We start from the raw sequence: 20,829 nt of genomic DNA, 5'->3' as shown, positions 1-20,829 counted from the left end.
TTAAACTTTTAAGGTTTTTTTTAAGTATTTTTCCATGGTTACATAATTCATGTTCTCTCCCTCCTCTTTTCCCCTCCCCTCCGGGAGCCAACAAGCAATTCCACTGGGGTTATACATGTATTATCTTTCACTCGATACCTATTTCCATATTATTCATTTTTGTATCCTGCTCCATTCCCTTTCACTCTGTTCCTCCTCTTTCTAATTACCTCCCCCTTCCCTTGTCTTATTCCCCTTCTACTTCTCTGTAGGGTAAGATAGAATTCTGTACCCCAATGAGTATTTGTTTTTCTCTCTCTGCTGGATCCCTAATTTCTGAGCTCAACAGTTCTGTGAAGCAATCTGCAAACTTTAAGGTGCTATATAAAGTTAGCTCTTCTTCTTATCTGCCCTTCTGCCTTTTACTCTTTAACTTTCTCCCTCTGTCTCCCACCACCTTCCCCTTTTCCCTTCACTAATGGATTGGGGTAGGGGGCTGGATGCTAAGTGGGAGGACTAGGGCAGCAGCTACCCTGCGAAAATGTCAACCATTCAAGGGCTTCCCTGGCTGAGAGAATGGAGATGATGGGAAATAATGGCAACATCATTATGAAGAGCAACGGCTTACATTCCTATAGTGCATCAAGGCTGATGAGCTACTTTACTTACTACAAGCCTGTGAAGTACTTAGGGAAGATAATTATCATCCCATTTTGTGAATGAGGAAACTGAAGCTAAAGATATATGGTCACATTCTGGATTTGAATCTAGATTTCTGGACTCCAAGATCAATGATCTTTATACTATACCACACTGAGGATGCCACCCCCTCCACACATGCTAACAGAACAGTTGGCACCACCTCCCCTTCCCCCAAACCACAGTGATTTCCAAGAGAAGGCTTAGAGTGTGTCTAGCTGAGGGCATTATGTTCCAGAATTGGGGAAATGGGGGAGACATAAAAATAATTCCTGTCTCTAACTCCCAGAGTGACCAGTGACCCCAGGGAGAGCAAGCAAGGATGGGAGTCTCAGCCGCCACCCAAGATGAAGGGGCTATCGAGGAGGTGCTGAGTGACTCTGCCTCTCCCCGCCCTTTTCCAGCATCTACTCCCAACCTGCACAGAGGCCCCTTTACCTCTCACGGAGCCCACTGGGACAGGCCGCCTTTTCCCTGGTGGTGGGGGTGTGATGGAAGCCACTCGCCGAGGATGTGGTGGGACCTGTAGGAAAATGAGAAAGTCTGATGCGGCAACATTCCAAAGCTACTCACCCTGGCATTAAAAACAAGGTACTGGCAGCTCCCCAAGCTTCCTCTTTTTCAGCTCTACCTTATTGACCACCCCCACTCCCTATCCCGCTACTATTCTCACCACAGCTCCCCAGCCAGGCCTCAGTAAGCACAGAATCCTAAAATCACAGAGCCTGCAATGTCCAGAGAGGCCATCCAGCCCAAACACCCAATCATGGCAGTTTCCCAGCCTTTCTCTGACTACCTCCAATGACAGGAAAGTGGCTACTCCATTATCCAGCCTATCACATTGCTAAACGGTTCTGATGAACGGAAAGAGACCTCTCAGGTATTTATTTTTTTCCTCCAGATCTATATCATCACTGGTTTGGGGAACTCCCAGTGTGGAAATCCATTCTCCCAATACAATTCTGTCTCGAACCTTAAGAAGTCTGAGTTGCCTGAGGCATTAAAAGACTAAATGTCTTGTCTAGGGTAATGGAGCTAACATATGTCCAAGGCAGACTTGAACTCCGGTCTTTCTGACTCAGAAGCCAGATTCTTCACTTCCATATTATACTGCCTCTTTAAGTCACTATATTTAAGCTGAAACATGCCTCCTGCAACAACCTACCATTGCTCCTACTTTTATTCTCTTGGACTAAACAGAAATAGTTTAATGCCCCCTACATGCCACAACCCTTCAAACCCTTTCATATTCCCCACTACATCTTCTCCACTCCAGTTCCTTTAACTGATCCTCATAGAGGGCGATTCTTTTGCTCACCCTGTCCTGGTCACCTCCTCAGGTCATTCCACAAGTTTTCAATTCCACAACTTTCAAAATTTGAAGTGACTCCCATATGTGGTCTGACTAGGGCAAAGGACAAGAAGACTACTGCTTCCCTCAATCTGGAGATCGATCGATCCATCCATCCATCTATCTATCCATCTTTCCTTTCTTTTTTTTTTTAAACCCTTACCATCTATCTTAGAATCAATATTAAATATTGGTTCCACAGCAGAAGATCAGTAAAGGCTAATCAAATGGGGTTAAGTGACTTGCCCAGGGTCACACATCTAAGAAGTGTCTGAGGCCAGATTTAAACCTCCAATCTCTATATTTGGCTCTCTATTCATATTCCAGACTATGCCTTTTTTTTTTTAAACCCTTAACTTCTGTGTATTGACTTATAGGTGGAAGAGTGGTAAGGGTAGGCAATGGGGGTCAAGTGACTTGCCCAGGGTCACACAGCTGGGAAGTGGCTGAGGTCAGGTTTGAACCTAGGACCTCCTGTCTCTAGGCCTGGCTCTCAATCCACTGAGCTACCCAGCTGCCCCCCAGACTATGCCTTTCTTAATGAAGCCCAAGATCACATCAATGTTCTGGACTATCAACATACTACTGAATCATCTGAAAATTGTGGGCCATTAAAATCTCCTTATCTTTTTCACAGGAACTACTGTAAAATAATAGGAATTACGATAACAACAAGCACTTATATAGCACCTACTATATGCCAGACACTATACTAAATACTGCACAAATATTCTCTCATCTGATCCTCTCAACAACTCAGGGAGATAAGTGCTATTATCACCTCCATTTTCCAGCTGAAAAAGCTGAGGCAAACAGTGACTTGTGCAGGGTTTAAGGGCCTAAAGCTGGATTTGAACTTACATCTTCCTGACTCCAAGGCCAGTCCTCTATCCACCAGGCCACCTGGTTGCCTCTTCTCTCACCTTCCCCACCCTACACTGGTACAGCTGATTTTTTTTTTCAAATCAAGAAGGAGCTTTATGTGTGCCCCTTTTTATTTAATAGCTTTGCTCCATTCTAGCCTGTTAAAGTCTTTTTAGAGCCTGATTTTGTCATTCACTTGGAGTTCTCTCTCTCCCAAATAATCTGGAAACCTGCCATCTGTGCCTTTATACAAGCCTAAAGCATTCATTAAAGACACATCTCCTGGCTAACACCAATAATTCTCTTCTCTTTGGGTCCAACCATTCTATCAGTTCTAAATAAGTGTTCGTTTGCCTGTTATCTCTCCATCTTGTCCACAAGGGCATCATGACAGATTGCCAAAGGCCTTGCTGAAATCTAGGTATATGTACGATGACAAGAGCCTCAGACTTACCAGTCTAAGAATCCTAGCAAAAGAGAACATTATGCTAGTCTGGCATGAGCTTCCCTTGAGGAACTCTTGCCAGCTGCTAGTGATTTCCACTTCCTTTTCTAAAAGCTAACAAATGATCTAGTCTACAATCTTGCTTGTGTTAGAATCTGGACTTCCAGTGCCTATACTTTTTAGTTAGATCCATGTCCAGGCCTTGCTAATTAGAGACTGGACAGCCTAGGCCCTGTAATTCAAAGGTTCTCAACCTTTCTTCTGTCATGAACACCCTCTGGCAATCCGATGAAACTTATGATCAATCCCTTTTTGTTTTATTTATTTGTTCATCTTTTCATTGATTCATTTATCTGTTTGTTCATCCATTTATTTATTTGTTTGTTTGTTTATTTATAGGGTAAAATCTGCAATTGACAGGAGTTTATTAAGCACCTCCATATGCCAAGCATGGTGCTATGCACAAGGGATACAAATATGAAAAATGAAATGATCCGTACATTCAAGGAGTTCTTGGATAAGAGTTCATCAAATTATCCTGGACATTATTAACTTGGGCAGACACTTGTATTAACCTCCAAGTTAGTCTTCCTTATTTTTAATATCCTTTACACTGATGCTCACATAATTTCTGATAAGGTATGGTTTCCCACTGCCTACAAAATAGTGTTAACACCTGAACATGGCATTCAAGGTCTTCTACAATCTAATTACAACACTATTTTTCTTAATATGCATTTTGTTATAGCCATCCTGGCCAACCTTCTACTCCCTTCTTTTTTTGCAGTTTTCATTTTTTATTTTAATAACAAATTTCCACATAAGTTTTCTGAGGTTAGATGATCCATATTGCCTCTCTCCCTTCTTCCCTACCCCCTCCCAGAGCAGGCAAGCAATTCAATTTGCATTATACAAGTATTTTATGATCCCCTTTTAAGAATAATGTTAGTAAATAATTGAAGATAATGTTAAATTTCATAGAGATTAGTAAAAGTAAAGATGTGATTTTTTTCCCCACCCAAGTTACAGCCTCTCTAAAATCTATCCACAGGCACTCTGGGTGATATGTGAACCCCACTATAAGACCTCTTGCTCTCAATAAATTTACAGAACTGTTGATAACAGTTATTCCTGAACTATCCCTCAGTACCTGGTAAGAAGCACAGTCCTCTCCCAGAAACTCAGCACTGGGCAGGCTGTGCTGCCTCTCATAGCCAGTCCTGCAAACTCCATTGGGCTGCCTACTGGTAGTGGTATCCAGGTGGTGGTCACTGGTTGAAGGGGTCATAGTCACTGGACTTGCGGTGTGACTTTTGCGGAACAATGTTTCCTTCCTATGGTGGATCAGCTTCCTGCAGGGGAAGGAAAGATAACTGAGATACAGGCAATCTGGGGCCTTTGAGAAACTCCATATTGAAGTGATAGGACTAGGTGAAAAGAAAAGAGGTGAGGTGAAGCTCTTCACAACAGTGAAAATGTTGTCATTATACCTGCTTATGTGAAGGAGCATAAATGCTGCTATTCTTTAGAGATAGGATGGTGTACTGGAAAGAGTTCTGAATTTAGAGTCTGAGGGCCAGGATTATAATCCTAGCTTGGCCATTAATTGGCTACATGACTTTAGGCAATTTATTCAATCTCTGAGCCTGTTTCCTCCTTTGGAAAACTAGGATAATAATACATATACTTCCTACCTCAAAACAAAGTTGTGAGAAAAAGTGTTTTACAAACTTTAGAATGCTCTTAAGCAAACAAGCAGGAAACATCATGAAAATAAGCAAACAATAGCCAAAAAAAGAATCTCAATATAGAAAATTATTTTGGTGACAGGGAAAATCAAAACACAAACTCAGAAGAAGAAAACAAAGTCAATACCACTCCTCCAAAGGCTCCAAGAAACATATGAATTGATCTCAAGCCCAGAAAGAATTAATGAAGGAGTTCAAAAAAGGATTTTAAAAATCAAATAAGAGAGGTAGAAGAAAAGTTGGAAAAAGAAATAAGAGTGATACAGGAAAATCAAGAAAAAAAAGTTACAACAGCTTGGCAATGGAGGCACCAAAAATAATGAAGAAAATAATGTCTTAAAAAATAGAATAGGCCAACTGGTAAAAGAAACACAAAAATCCAGTAGAGAAAATTTTTTTTAAAGGCAGAACTGGCCCTTTGGGAAAAAGGTACAAAAATTCACTGTTGAAAAGAACTCTTTACAAAATAGAAATGACCAAATGAAAAAGGTGGCATAAAAGCTAACTCAAGAAAATCATACCTTAAAAATTAGAATGGAGCAAGTAGATTCTAATGACTCTATGAGACATCAAGAAACAAAGTGAAAAGAATGAAAAAATAGAAGAAAATGTGAAATATCTCAATGGAAAAACAACTGACCTGGAAAATAAATCCAGGAGAGATAATCTAAGAATTATTAGACTACTTGGAAGTCATGACCAAAAAAAGAACTTAAGACATCATCTTTCAATAAATTATCAAGAAAAATTGCTCTGATATTCTATAGCCAGAGGCTAAAATGGAAATTGAATGAATCCACTAATTGCCTCCTGGTTAGAGCTCTCAAAAAAATAACTCCCAGGATTATAATAGCCAAATCCCAGAACTTCTAGGTCAAGGAGAAAATATTGCAAGTAGCCATAAACAATTCAAATATCATGTAGCCATAGTCAGAATAACACAAGATTTATTAGCTTCTACATTAAAGGATTGAGAGACCTGAAACAGGATATTGCAAAGGGCAAAGGAGCTAGAACTTCAACCAAGAATCATTTACCCAGTAAAACTGAGCATAATCCTGCAAAGAAAAAAACCAAGTATTAAATGAAATTGAAAACTTTCATACATTCCTTCTGAAAAGACCAGAGCTGAATATAAAATCTGACTCACAAAAACAAAACTCAAGAGAAGTATAAAAAAGTAAAAAGGAAAGAGAAATCAAAAGATATTCAACAAGTTTAAATTATTTACCTACCTACATGGGAAGATGATTCTTATAACTCCTAAGAACTTTATCATTATTAGGGCAGTTAGAAGTAGTATACAGAGAGGATATGAGTTGAGTATGATGGAATATTTTTAAAAATTATATTAAATTAAGAAGTGAGAAAGAGGAATGAATTGGGAGAAGAGGGAAGGGAGAAATAGAATGGGATAAACTATCTCACATAAAAAAGCATGAAAGCTTTTACAGTGGAGGGAAAGATAGGGGAGCGGGAAGGGGAGCACTTGAACCCTACTCTCATCAGAATTGGTTCAAAGAGGGAACTACACAATCAATTAGGTATAGAAATTTATCTTACCCTATAGGAAAGCAGGAGAGAAAAAGTATAAGAGAAGGGGTTGAGGTTGATAGAAAAGAGGGCAAATTGAGATTGTGGAAATCAGAAGCTAAATACTTAAGAATGAACAGAATGAAAGGAGAGAGAAAAGGATAAACAGAAGGGGAAATAAGATGGAGATTAATACACAGTAATCATAATGGAGAAAGAAGTTTTTACAACAAGTCTCTAATAAAAGCCTCATTTCTCAAATACATAGAGAAATGAGTCAAATATATTTGAATACATCATTCCCCAAATGATAAATAATCAAAGGATATGAACAGGCAGTTCTCAGATGAAGTAATTAAAGATATCTAGAGTCATGTGAAAAAATGCTCGAACTCACTATTATTTAAACCAGTGATGGGCAAACTACGGCCTGCGAGCCAGATGTGGCCCCCTGAAATGTTCTATTGTGTGTGGGGGGACATTATTCCTAATCTGATGAATACAATGAGTAGGATACAATACAATGAAACTTTGAAAGAGTTGCCTTAGAAACAGACTGACAGATGAGCATTTCCTTTCCTTTGGCCCCTTCTTTAAAAAGTTTGCCCATCCCTGATTTAGACAAATGCCAGTTAAAACTCTGAGGTACCACCTTACATCTATCAGATTGGCTATTATGACAGAAAAGGAAAATGACAAAACATAAGAGGAGATTTGGGAAAACTGAGACATTGTTGGGAGAGTTGTGAAATGATTCAACCATTTTGGAGAGCAATTTGAATCTATGCCCAAAGGGCTATAAAATGGTATATACTTTTTGGCTCAGCATATATATTATATATACTATATACTAGTATATACGAGGCTTGCATACTAAAGAAATTTAAAAAAACAAAAAGAAGGATTTTATAAATTTTATAACTGGAAAGTGAGGGGATGCCCATCCATTGGGAAATGACTAAGTTATAGAATATGAATTTAATGGATTATTTTTGTGCTGTAAGAAATGGCAAGCAGGAAAAGCTCAGAAAAACCTGTTAAGACTTATATAACCTGAAACAATGAAGTAAGTAGAACCAGGAAAATATTGTACACAGTGACAGCAGTACTAAACAATGAACAACTGTAAATAACTTAGCTAGGATCCAAAACAGTCCCAAAGGAGTGATGATAAAATATCATCTGCCTCCAGAGAAAGAACTGATGGGAGTAGCTGGGTGGCTCAGTGGATTGAGAGCCAGGTCTAGAGACAGGAGGTCCTAGGTTCAAATCTGGCCTCAGTCACTTCCTAGCTGTGTGACCCTAGGCAAGTCACTTAACTCCTACTTCTTAGCCCTTACCATGCTTCTCCTTAGGCCCAAAACCTTCCTGAGGTGGAAGGTAAGGGTTTAAAAAAAAAGGAATGATGGAGTCTGAAAATGTTTTTCACTTTTTTTTGTTCAAGTTTCTTTCCACAATTTGGAAAAATATTTTACATGATTGCACATGTAAAATCTGTAACAGATTGCTTACCATCTCAGTTGGGGAAGGGGGGAGGAGGGAGAATTCGAGGCTCGAAATTCTTTTTTTAAATGTTGGAGGAGGCAGCTGGATGGTTCAGTGGATTGAGAGGTAGGCCTAAAGATGGGAGGTCCTAGGTTCAAATCTGGCCTCAGACACTTCCTGACTGTGTGACCCTGGGCAAGTCACTTAACCCTCATTGCCTATCCCTTACCACTCTTCTGCCTTGGAGCCAATACACAGTATTGATTATAAGATGGAAGGTAAGGGTTTAAAAAAATAAAATAAAATAAAATGTTGGAAAGTGTTTTTACATGTAATTGGGGAGAAAAATAAAAAAATTATAAAAGCGAATAAATAGAAGAGCCAAGTTTCTAACACTAACTTGATAGACCATAATGAATTTGTATATCCATATAATTTAGAGCTAGGAAAAACATTAGAAATTATCTAGTTCAATCCCCTTATTTTACACATGAGGAAACTGAGGTCCATCATGAAGTGACATGCCAAAGTTAAACTGGTGAATAGCTGAGTTGGGATATGAACTTGGATCTTATACTATAGAATTCCCTTGTTAATAAACCCTAGTAAATACATTCTTGTGTGGAGGATCCATGTGAGGACAAGGGTGAGAAGGCAAAGGAGAAGTAGATGCCAGTCTTGAGAATCCAGTTACAGTGACAGTAGTAGGAGATGGAAGAGGTACTTAGGGATCCAGTAGAATCATTTTTCTGAGTTCACTGCCCAGCACTAGGGCCAGAAAGGAAAGTCTCAGGTTGGAAATGAGAAGTCAAGGAAAAGTTAGTGGGAAAGGGAAAAACCCTGGGTCTCCTGAATCTAATTAGATTCCAAGAAACTCACTCAGTCCCTCCACTCACTCTCCATCAGGAATGGAAAACTAGGTGGGCAAGGCCATAGTGAACAATGGCTTTGAAACAGAAGAAGAGAAGAGAGTTGAAAGTTAAAAACATGGGGGGAAGGCAGGATGGACAGAAGAGGGATGTAGTTTCCAAAGGAAGGAACAAAAAACCTTTTAGGAACTGACTTATTTCAGGGATTCCTGGGAATGAGGGAGAAGTTCCAAAGTGGCATCTCAATCAGCAGTAAAGCTGGTGGACAAGGAATTCACAAAGGACAATGGGGGACTGACTGGGGAGTCAGTTCCAAAATGAGTGGAAAAATATCATGGGAGGATTTTTAAAGCATAACAGTCCCTTCCCTTCTTCCCTAGAATAATGTTTCACCCCTGGTGAATCAGTTACTTTGTTTCCCAAAAGGAACATGCCCATCAGCATTTTTGTGTCCACAGATAGCAGTTCCTGTTTTTTTTTTTTTTAACACTGTAGGTTTGCAAACTACTTCTCTATGCCAAACTTTTGAAATATATATTATAGGCCCTTTCATCCCCATTTTGCTGAAAAAGAAACTGAAACCCAGAGAAAGAAAGTGACTTGTTGAAGGTTATAGAATCAGTAAGCCTTAAAGCTGGGTATCTCTTTTTAATTAAAATAATTGTAAATATAAATTTATTTTTGTTAAAATATTTTTCCATGGTTACATAATTCATGTTCTCTCCCTTCCTTCTTCCCTCCCCCTTCCTGAAACTGACAAGCAATTATCACTCAAAACCTATTTCTATATGATTTATTTTTGCAATAGAGCAATCTTTTAAAACAAAAACCCCAAATCCTACACCCATATAAAAGGTGATAAATTATGTTTTTCTTCTGCATTTATTTCTATGTCATAATTATCTTATGATGACAAGACTAGGATCCCTTCTAATATATCATGGGGCCTCAATTCCACCAATTATGTAAGGGCTTCTAATGGCATGTCCCTCAAACTCAGCATGTTACTTCCCATACCTCTAATCTGCTTGGAATTCACAGAAACTTAGGATTTAGGGTTGGAAAGGCCATCAGATATCATCGAATCCAATCCCATCATTAAAAAAAAAAGATGAGGAAACTGAGGCCCAGGCAGGTGAAGCTATCTGCTCAAGGTCATATAATGATAAAATATCAGAGCTGGGTGGGAACCTTTCATATTACACAAATTCTCCATTTGAGTCAAACGGGCCCCCTAACTGTCCACCATACAGGACATTTCATCTTTCACCTTCGTCCGTTTGTACAAGTTGGCTCCCAAACCCCAAATACACATCCTTCTTTTCCCTTTCACCTCCTTCAGACTCAACTCCAAAACTGCCAAGAGGTGGTACCTTCCACATAAATAGAGCCTTTTCCGAGATTCCCTCAGCCTCTCCCTCCTGAAGCTACTCTATTAACTTTATATATACTTTATATATACTTGTGTACACATCATATACATGGAACTTCCTCAAGGCCAGCGTTTTATCTCTGTATCCCTTGCCCAGAGCCTTGAGGACATAGCGGGTGCATGACCAAAACAATGGACCTAAGGCAGTCAACTTCAAACCTAGCGTCTCTCCCATGGCCCATCACCCCTTCCAGGCCTTGCACCAGCCCCTTTCGACCCCAGAACAGAGCCCAGGGCCTGACCCAATAGGCATTTAATGTTTGCTGGATTGTCCTGGGCTTGAAAGACATGGATCTGAGTCCTACTTCTGCCTAGGCTTGCTACATCTCATTGAAGATGTTATCTCTGAGAGCTTCAATTTCCTCGGTAGTAAAATAGGACAAATGACATATGTTTTTCCTGCCTCATCGGGTCTTTGAATAATAAATTATTATTATAGTTAATAATGATAATTATTTAATATTGAGATGAATTGACCCATCAACCTGAAGATACTATAGAAATAGACATACCAGGCACGGCAATACAAATTATAAGCTTGAGGCTGGTGGACGGCTTGAGCTCAGGAGTCTCTGAGCTATAATGGGCTAAACCAAGAAGATGACTCACCAAGTTACCTACGAAAGGGCAAACCAGCCCAGGTAGGAATAATACAACCAATCAAAGGACCTGTGCCAAGCGGGCCCTTAAATGGCTACTATATTCTTTCCGTCTAGGGAAGAGAAATGATTTCCAAAGAACAGGAAGGGAAAAAAACGGAGGGAAGGGGAAAGAAAGGCAAAGAAAATGGACAGTCCAAGACCTCCTACCCTCCTTCCTCAGTGCTGGCTGGGCCCTTACTTACTGCAGGACATCTCGCTGCTCCAGGTTGTACTTGCCCCCATTCTTCATGGCTGCATTGTGCACTGCCTCAATGGCACGATCAATGGACTGGAGGACGACATCCTGCTCTAAGCCCTGGAGGAAGGGAAAACAGAGAGATATGGTAAGGCTGGGCCCTGGGAATAATATGTGTTTCTAGACTTCTTGAAAAGGGAATCAAGATAGGCTGAGCTGTGGATCCTTGGTCTCACTAGGGTCCAGAACTAGAAGAAATAGTGGAAAAGGCCCAATGCTGGGAATAAAGAGAAATGGATTTGAGTCTAGGCTTTGCCACTAACTCACTGTGTGACTTTAAGCAAGTCACTTCTCTGCAGCCCTCAATTTCATCATTTGTAAAATGCTACATCCATTGGAGAATGGCTAAACCAATTGTGGTATCTTTATGTAAGGGAATGATTGTGCTGTAAGAAATAATGAACACAAAAAATTCAGATACACTCTGGCAAGACCTCTTTGAACTGATGAAGAATTGATTAAGGAGAACCAGGAAAATAGCATACACTCACCACAATATAAACAGAAAGAATACAAAATGCTTTATAATTATAATGGCCAAGTCTGATCCTGGTTTTTGTTGTTTAGTTGTTTCAGTCATGTCTCTTCTTGACCCTATTTGAGGTTTTCTTGGCAAAAGAAAGCATTAGAATTGTTTGCCATTTCCAGCTCCAACTCATTTTACAGATGAGGAAACTGAGGCAAATAGGGCTAAGTGATTTGCCTAGGGCAGTGATGGGCAAACTATTCCCCTCTAGCCAGGTAGTTTGCCCATCACTGCCTTAAGCAATTCCCTAATCACTACGCCCCCACCTCCAGATGTATCCTGGATCTGGCCCACAGGAAATAGTTTGCCCATCACTGGCCTAGGGTCACACAGATAGTGACTGAGGCTACAAGTTTTCCTGACGCCAAGACTATTATTCTATCCACTTTGCCACCTAACTGCCCTTCTGGTCCTAAAAAGGATTGAAAAAATGTGCTTTCTTCTTTTCTTGCAGAGGTAGGCTGCTATGGTTTTGAAATATTATATCTATTCTCAGGCACAGCTGATATATTTGAAGATTAATTTTGCTCAACTGCCTTTTATTCCTTTTAAAATCTTTGTTCAATGGTTGGCTCCTCAGGTAGGAGAAAGGATAGGGCTAGAATCCTAAATAAGTGTTCTAAAAACAAAAGATATCAATACAAGTAGAATTAAAAGGCAAAAGTGCTTGAAGAGATTGTCCAATTCAGGCTGCTGGTTTTTTATTTTATTTTTTTAAGAGACATTCTATGTTCTAAGATTCCTTTCAGCTCTGATATTTTATGTTCTGTGTACTAAAGACACCTTATAGCTCTGATATTTGATATTCTAAGGTTCCTTCCATATAGTCTCTGCTCCATAGTGAAGAGAGAGATGGCCCTAACTCAGAAGAGATAAGCAGATTAATGCAATGGAAAAAGTCCCAATATAAACACGGGTTCTAGTCCCAGTTTTGCCACTGGTTCACTGGGTGTTCTTGGAGAAGGCCCTTTCTTCTTTGGGGTTCAGCTTCCTTCCCTGTAAAATGAAGATCCTAGACTGGATGGTCTCCAAGGTTCCTTCCAGTTTTCACATTCTATGTATTGTGGAACATCTAGATGACTCTGCAGAAGGTCCAACACTGACTTCTCCCCTCCATCTACTACTCTTTCCCCTTCCAGGGACCCTGAAATGACCTTCAACAGCACAAACCTCCTAAAAACTCAGTCAGATATTCCTGAAAGAATCAAAAAATGTGAGAATTGAAAGTGACTTCAGTGATCAACTATTCAAGCCCCTACAAGAAAGGGATCCCTACTACATCACATACAATAAGTGGTCATTTGGCCTCTTCTTGAAGACTTCCAAGGGGGGAATCTACTACCTTTGGTGTAGTAACCTACCACTTCTTGGAGGTAGGCTTTAAGTAGTACTTGGAAGAGATATCCTTGATATTAAAGGTCACAGACCAAAGCTGCAGTCAGGAACCCATGGAGACAGAGTGACACAGTGCAAAAAGGAATTCTGATCTGGGAGTTAGGAGACTTGGTTGCTAGTTTCGGCTCTATCATTAATTCATTGTGTGACCTTGGGCAAGTCCCTCCTCTAAACAGTATCTATCAATATTTAAATCTAGGAACTGTTGATGGAACTCACCTGTTGCAGCCCCTGATGAGAAAGTAACTTCAATGTTTTCAACCTGTAGTAATTAGGGAAACCAATGGGAGACACTGAAGAGGATTTGGGGAAGTAGGCAGTCCCTGGTGACCAAAGCTGGGGTTCAGGATCTGTCAAGTTATCTCTAAGAGTTCAAGGTCTTCTCTCTGACTTGACTCTGGGGGATGGGTCCAAGGTGATGTGAGAGGCAAGAGTTTTGAAACAAAAAGAGACAAGTATTGGTGAGGTGATACGAATGATGGAGCATATCATGGAATATGATTGACAAATATGAAGAATTTACAAAAACTTGGGAAGCTTTACATGATCTGATGCAAAGGAAGTAAACAGATCTGAGAGAACAATTTTTTTGGATGATAATAATCATGTAACGGAAAACAATACTGACAGATTAAAGAACTCAGATCAATGTAGTGTCTAATCATGACTTCCCAGGACTCATGATGAAGCATGTTCCCTGCCTTTCGGCAGCGTGGTAAAAGACTATTGGTGTAGCATGATATGCATTTTCAGATGTGACAAATGTGTTGAAATGTTTGATTTGACTATATTTATTTGTTACAAGGGAGGCTCCAAACAAACGTTTGGGTTTGTTTTTTTTTAAAGCATCAATTAAAAAAATCTTTAAACAGATAAAAAACAAAATAAGCGCTTTAAGAAAAGAGATGGCACAGAGGTGAGCTACCACTAAGGAAATGCCTAAGGGTAATAACAATTCCATTTCTAGAGTGCCCATCACAACTACCCTGAATTTAGTAAGCATTATCCTCATTTACAGATGAAGCAAAGAAATGGTTAAGTAACTTTTTCAAAGTCACACACTTAGTAAGCACTGGGAGCCAAAACTCAAACTTGGGCCTTCTAGATGAGTTGAAGGAAATGGAGATGTTTAGCCTAGAAAGAGAAGACTTAAGGATGACATGATAGCTGTTGTCAAGTATCAGGAGGGCTGTCACAGAGAAAAGGGATTGGATTTCTTCTACTTGGCCCCAAAGAACAGAGCCACAAGCAATGGGTATAAAGCTCTTCTTGAAGGACTACCATAAGGAAAAGCTTTCTAACAGAGCTTTCTAACTATTACCTTAGGAAATAGTGACCTCTCCATCATGGGAAGCCTTCAAGTGGAAGCTGGAGGGCTGCTTGTCAGGAACGTTATTGGGGATTTCCTGTTCACAGATGACTCGTTAAGTCTCTTGTTAATTCAATGATCTTTCCACTAAAGATGTATCAGATACATTGGCCCAGATAAGGGGAAAGTGTCATAGGGAGGACAGACTTCCAAACAACCATAGCCACTGAAATCTCTAGGGAAGTGGAGGTGATTATAAGGTCAAGAAAAGACGGTCTGAAGCCCAAGGGAGGAGCTTTTGTAGCCAGATATATAGGCCTTCATCATCCAGGAAGGACCAAAGAACACTAGAGTGACTGTACAATCAGAATCCATGGCTCTATTGGGCCAGATTTGTATGGATGCACCCCAATGCTGTAACCACCTTCAGAAGCAAGTTCTAAGAAGGTTTCACCTAGACAAAACTGAAGCAAGGCTGGAATGAGGCTGGGACCCAGGAGCTGTCAGGAAGTAGGGCAAAGTCACTCCTGGGTCTGGCAGCCTTGAACTTCAGTTTGTGCTTCATTATCTTGGAACTTCCTCATGGGATCACCGGACTTCAAAGGGAAAGAACCTTAGAGACCATCTAATCCAAACTCTGTCTCTACCATTCTACAGATGAAGAACCTGAGGCCCAGAGGGGCAAGTAATTTGGCAAGTCACTCCATGAGCAAGTAGCAGAACTTAATTCCTCCAACTCCCATATCTACTAGGGTTCTTTCTACAACATCACACTGACTCCTAAGAAAGCTGCCTTGTAGAGATTACTAGAGTCTTGCCCTGGCCAAACTGAGGGGAGAAAAACAGCTCTGGGCAGACAGGCTTTGAGTAAGGCAGGGGATAGTGAAGTTCAGTGGTTGATCTCACTTAGAATGGAAAGAAGCCAGGCAGCTAAGGCTAGTAGAGGAGAGGCAAGGCCAGGATGGGGACAGTCAGGGACAGCAGAGTGCTGAGTCTTGCCTATCTTCGGCTTTCTCACAGAACAAGGACAGGGCCTGGAATATTAACTCACATAGTGCAGAGCCTGGAATATTAACATTGCTAGGCACATCTCTGAGTCTAGGATTTTTGAGAAGAAAACACTTTGGTTAATGTTAAATCACATTTATAATGCATTTTATCATCATCATGATTATTAAAATGTCACAAATCAGAACCTTGGATGCGACAACTCACGTCAGACCTACAGGAGTACAGAACGCCAGAACCAAAATCAGAAAAAAAAAAACATCCAAAAATCCTGTCTGATGCCACACTATGAGCAAAGAACTGGCTGGAACCCTCCTGCAAAGCTCCCCAAGACCCCCAGGAGACACTGCCAACAGGAAGAAAGATAATCCCTAGAGGAGGGCTATTTCCTTTTACCCCTCAAACACCATGGGGAGTCACTGTACCACTTGGCTCCACAAGGCTCTTATATCCCACCCTTAAGCCTCACAGCTTCTAATAACCCACTCCCCATCACTGACCAAACTTGGCTCCCTCTTACCCTCCTCCCCCCAATTAAGGGAAGTCAAATAAAAAGTTAATTCCTTGTTCCTCTTCTACCTCACAATTTTGTCTTCCATTAATGGCTGGCAAAATGGTACAGTGGATGGGGTGCCAGATTTGGAGTCAGGAAGACTCATCTTCATGAGTTCAAAGCCATCCTCAGAAACTTACTTGCTGGGTGACCCTGGGCAAGTCACTTAACTCTGTTTGCTTCCATTTCCTCATCTGGAAAATGAGCTGGAGAAGGAAATGGCAGACCATTCCAGTATCTTTGCCAAGAAAACCCCAAAAGAGGTCACAGAGTCAGACAGAATTAAAAAATGAATGGACAACAACCGAGGTAGAAAGATAGAGATCGGAGAAATAGAGAGGAAGGGAGAGAAGAAATTAAGTGTCCAGACCAGATGTTCTGGACCTCTGCCCCAGCACCAGGGGAGACACTGAAGGAGGCACAAGTACCAGGGTCTTTTAATCTGGGGCCCCCATCCAACTTTACTCCTTTCCGAAGCTGTTTTGACCTCATCACCACTGGGCTGGGAGTCTGCCTGTTTCCTGAGCTCTCTAAGAATAACCTGACCTTCTCCACCCACCCCAGCTTTCCCCAGATGGCGCCAAATGGACCCATGGACCAAGACCCAGACAGACAAACAGCAGAGCTCTAAATCCCCAACCAGGGAGGGGCTGCTGGGTGACATTCCTTTGACAGAGATGCACAGGGACACTGTCGCAGCTATGCAAAGCCATACCCAGACATGCAAACACAGATCTAGGCAGGGTCTCACAAATTTCTGTCAGTCACAACTAAGACTTGGTAGCCACTGACAGCCCTCAGAATATAGAAGCAGCTAGTCTTTCATCTTACAAATAGGGAAGCAGAGATCCAGAGAGGGGATGTGCTATACCCAAAAGGAAAAGGCCTTGTACAGGAGGCCATTGTAAGAGGGTCTTTCTCCCCCCAAAACCCACAGAGTTACATGAGGGGACCCCAAATGAGGAATAGGTCAGACAGGATGCTAAACTCCTCTAGGAGAGGGAACCTCTCTGCCCCATCCTTCATAATGCCAAACAACAAAATTCTTCCAGGAAGCCTCCCCTGATTACACACACACCCATTCATCTACTTCTTCCCACCCCCACACAATTGAGTTTTGATCTTAAAGATTCATGGCGGAGGCTTTCAGAAGGCAAGAATCCTCTTCCTCCTCAGACCAGGTATCTCCAGGGACAGGGCTGTGTTTCACAACCAGACCTGGTTCTTCCCAATGGAGAGAGGTCTGTTCTTCAGACTGGAGGCTGGAGTACACAGCCAGTCCCAGCTGCTATTTCTCCAAATTTAAAGGGTTATTTCTGTCTTAGGGACTGGTTTGGGAATAAGATGATGCATGCTATAGACAAGAGGCACTCCCAGCCTAACTCAGAAACCTTCTCAAATACTAGCTTCCCCTCCTCCTCCCCTAATTCAGAGCCTCTCCTTTTCTGGAGGGGGCTGGAGTTTCACAAGACTGAGGACTGGGGGGTGGGGGGTGTTCACCATCGCCTTTCTAAGGGTTTGGGGATAACATGGGAGGGAGGAAAGAGCTAAGAGGCCTAAGGTGGCAGCTGTGAAGCCCTCCCCAGGATCCCAAAAAGCTAGCCATCCCTAACACAGAGCAGAGGCCCCCAGGAGGGACGGGGATGCCCACCCCTCACATGCACGCCCCAGGCCACAGAGCGCCCCTGCACCCCTCCCTCGAGGGTCTGGTCACTGGGCCCTGATGAAGGCTCCACAGGATTGGGAGAGGAGCCCAGTCAGCGAAGTTGCTGGGCTGTGGGGCTGGGTTTTTGGGGTTTGTTTTGTTTTTAGGGGGGCGGGGTTCTTCTGGAGAAGGCTTGAGAGAGGAATAAATGCCGACCTGGAGAACACCCAGGGAAGTGAGGCAAGGTTGAGAGGGTGCCCTGGGCTGGAGGGGATGATGGGGAACGGGGATGAATGAATGAAGGAGGGCCTAAGCAAGGCTGGGATGTAGATGCAGGCCCAGGAAAGGATGAGTCTGAGAACCTGGGGGAGGGATGGGAGCTAGAGAGGAGGTGGGGGAGGGCAGGGGATGCCACCGGGACTGGGGTCAGGCGCGGAAGCCGGGCAGGCGGGGGCGGGCCAGAGCGAGCCAGGGTCAGGGCCGGGATCAAGGGCAGGGCCAGCTGGCGTGGCGGGGGGCGGCTCTGACCTGCAGGCGCCGCAGGTAGGCTGGGGGCACGTAGCCGGTCTCCCCGCTGCGGGCCCGGGTAGCCAGCCACCAATGCGGGCTGCTGTGTTCCAGGATCAGGAAGGTCTCCCCCTCGCCGAAGGGCAGCGAGTTGGGCTCCGACGAGCGGAAGGCGTATACTGAGCGGTACATGAGGCCTGGCCGCCGCCGTCGCGGGGTAGAGGGTCCAAGAACCGGGAGCCCGGACGCTGGGGTCCAAAAGCTGCCACGAGCCCGCTCCGCCCCGTGACACAGCCGCGTGCGCGCTCCCGCCTCCCACTCCCACCCCCATGGCGGAGCCCCGCCCCTGGGGGCGCGCCCGGCCCACGCGCGAGAGCGCGCGAGAGCGCAAGCAACCTGAGCCTCCCGTTTCCCCAGGCCTGTGAGTGGGGGCTTCCACGCAGCCCCTTAAGCCCCTGACTCCGGTACTGTCCCGAGAATTGGAATCAGGAAAACTGTGAAAAATGACAAACAACGACAGGCAGACACACAATTAGGCAAAGGGGAGGTGCCCCACAAAACTGAAAATGACACCCAATTCCTGCCTCCCTCACCTGCCCCCTGAAATCTACACCCAGGTAAGAGACGCTTTTGTGTCTGCATATATATTCAGAACATCAGCTTGAGCCCCCACCGAGGTATTCTCTCGAAGAGGATACAAGTTAGACACATCAAATGAACAAAGGCATTTAATAAAACAGATTAGCAAAGAACCTGTGATTTCTTGCTAGGAAGCTACATATGGTACAAAAATTAACACAAGGGCATAGTTATTAAGTATCAAGAATAGCAATGTTTGAACCCATTTTTTTTTTGTTTTGGTCTTTCAATTTCATTTCAATTCAATTCCAATTACATGTAAAAATAATTTTTAACAATTTTCTAAAATGTTGAGTCCCAAATTCTCTCCTTTCAACCCCCTACCTGATATGGGAAACAATTTGATATAGATTATACATGTGATATTAAATATATTAATATATTATTATGCAAAATATATTAACATATTAGTCACGTTGTGAAAGAAGATACATATAAAAAAACACAAAATAAAGTGAAAAATAGAATGCTTCTATCTGCATTCAGACTCCATTAAACCCAGTTTTTTCTTGACTACAAACCAGCTTGCTATCCATTATGCAACACTGCCTCCTGCTAGACAAAAAACAATAACTGTTATTTATGTAGTACTTTGAGGTTTGCAAAGTCCTTTACACATATTAACTTTTTTTAAGTTGATAACCCTGTAAGGTGGTTGCTACTATCCCCATTTTACAGATATAGAAATTGAGGCTGAGAGGTTAAGAGATTTGCCCAAGGCTACACAGCTAATGTCTGAGTTAGGATATGGACTCAGGTCTTCTTGACTCCAAGAAAAGTTAAAATCTAGTTTATGCATGCAAAGCTTCAAAAGGACATGGCACCAAAACTGAACTTTGGAAAGATTTTAAGAAGAAATTAAAGCACATAGGTATTCCTAAAACATAGGTCTGGCTGTGGCATCCCCTTACTCATGAAACTTCAGCAACTCATTATTGCCTCTAGGAAAAAATACCCTGTAAACCCTTTCTTTACATCTAGTCTCTTTCCAGACATTTCACATTTCTACCTCTCATGTACTCTATATTCCATAGAAAAGAGCTTATTGGATGTACTCTAAATACTTCTTTGTCCTAGTTGTTTTCTATGCCTTGAAATAGGGGAATGGGGGGTGACAGGAATACTTGGTATGGCAGTTAAACACTCAACTTAGCCAGGGGAACTAATTAACCTTTCATGAGTCCGTTGGGGTTATATTGAGACAGTGGGAAGTAGCATTAAAGGTTTTTAATAATAAAATAAGATGGGGCAAATGGGAAATGGGGCAAGCTATTCTTAACAGCTACAGGAGGGAAGAAACAGGGGTTTAGGTGGTCCAGAAAATCAGGGCAAGGAAGATAAAATTTACACTACACTATACTAGGCTAAATGCAAGCTTGACAGGGTTTTGGGGATCTCACTGCTTGCTCCAACGATGTACTCAGCTGTCCCAGGGTCCAGGGTGTTGGTACGGTCCACAAACTCCACTGGGTCACTCCAATAGGCTGTCACAGGCCTGGAGGCCCACCCTCCAAAGCTACTGATCCAGCCCTATTTGTAGTTCTTCAAAATGCAGTCTAAGTGGGGTTTCTCCAGTGAGATCAGGGCACGAGTTCCTTATTATAGCCTGGAATGTTCTCCTTCCTCAATTCCACTTCTTGGAATTCCTAGTTCTCTCCAAGACCCAAATGTCACTTCCTACATGAGGACTTTCCAGAGGACTTTCCATTTTACTTATCTCTCGACACATTCCATATTTTATATATTTTATATTATATATAATATATTATGTTAATATATATTACATTTAATATAAACTTCTTGAGGGCAGAGGGGTTTTTTTGTATGCTGGTACTTAATTACACGGTGCCTTTCATATTTGTTGTTTAGTTATTTCAGTCATGTCTGATTCTTCTTGACCCCATTTGGGGTTTTCTTGGCAAAGGTACTAGAGTGGTTTGCCATT

At 42.1% G+C, this 20,829-nt stretch overlaps 1 protein-coding gene across 2 annotated transcripts in view; it reads right to left on the bottom strand.

The window, feature by feature from the left end:
- Window positions 1–18,437, bottom strand: part of NCKIPSD (NCK interacting protein with SH3 domain) — a 30,239-nt gene extending 11,802 nt beyond the window's left edge. The window contains exons 1-5 of one of the 2 annotated variants that reach the window (XM_044656969.1): window positions 18,267–18,437; window positions 11,250–11,362; window positions 4,489–4,690; window positions 1,139–1,201; window positions 938–956 (exon numbers count right to left, since the gene is read on the bottom strand). In XM_044656969.1, coding sequence (XP_044512904.1) covers window positions 938–956; window positions 1,139–1,201; window positions 4,489–4,690; window positions 11,250–11,362; window positions 18,267–18,437 — 568 coding nt within the window. Of the gene's footprint in view, window positions 1–937; window positions 957–1,116; window positions 1,202–4,488; window positions 4,691–11,249; window positions 11,363–18,266 lie in introns of both variants that reach the window. The other variant, XM_044656968.1, reaches the window with a different exon arrangement.
- Window positions 18,438–20,829: the final 2,392 nt, after the last annotated feature.

This window comes from Gracilinanus agilis, chromosome 1 (assembly GCF_016433145.1).
Source record: "Gracilinanus agilis isolate LMUSP501 chromosome 1, AgileGrace, whole genome shotgun sequence".
In the NCBI taxonomy this organism is placed as follows: Eukaryota; Metazoa; Chordata; class Mammalia; order Didelphimorphia; family Didelphidae; genus Gracilinanus; species Gracilinanus agilis.
This window is presented reverse-complemented; position numbering and strand designations above follow the sequence as displayed.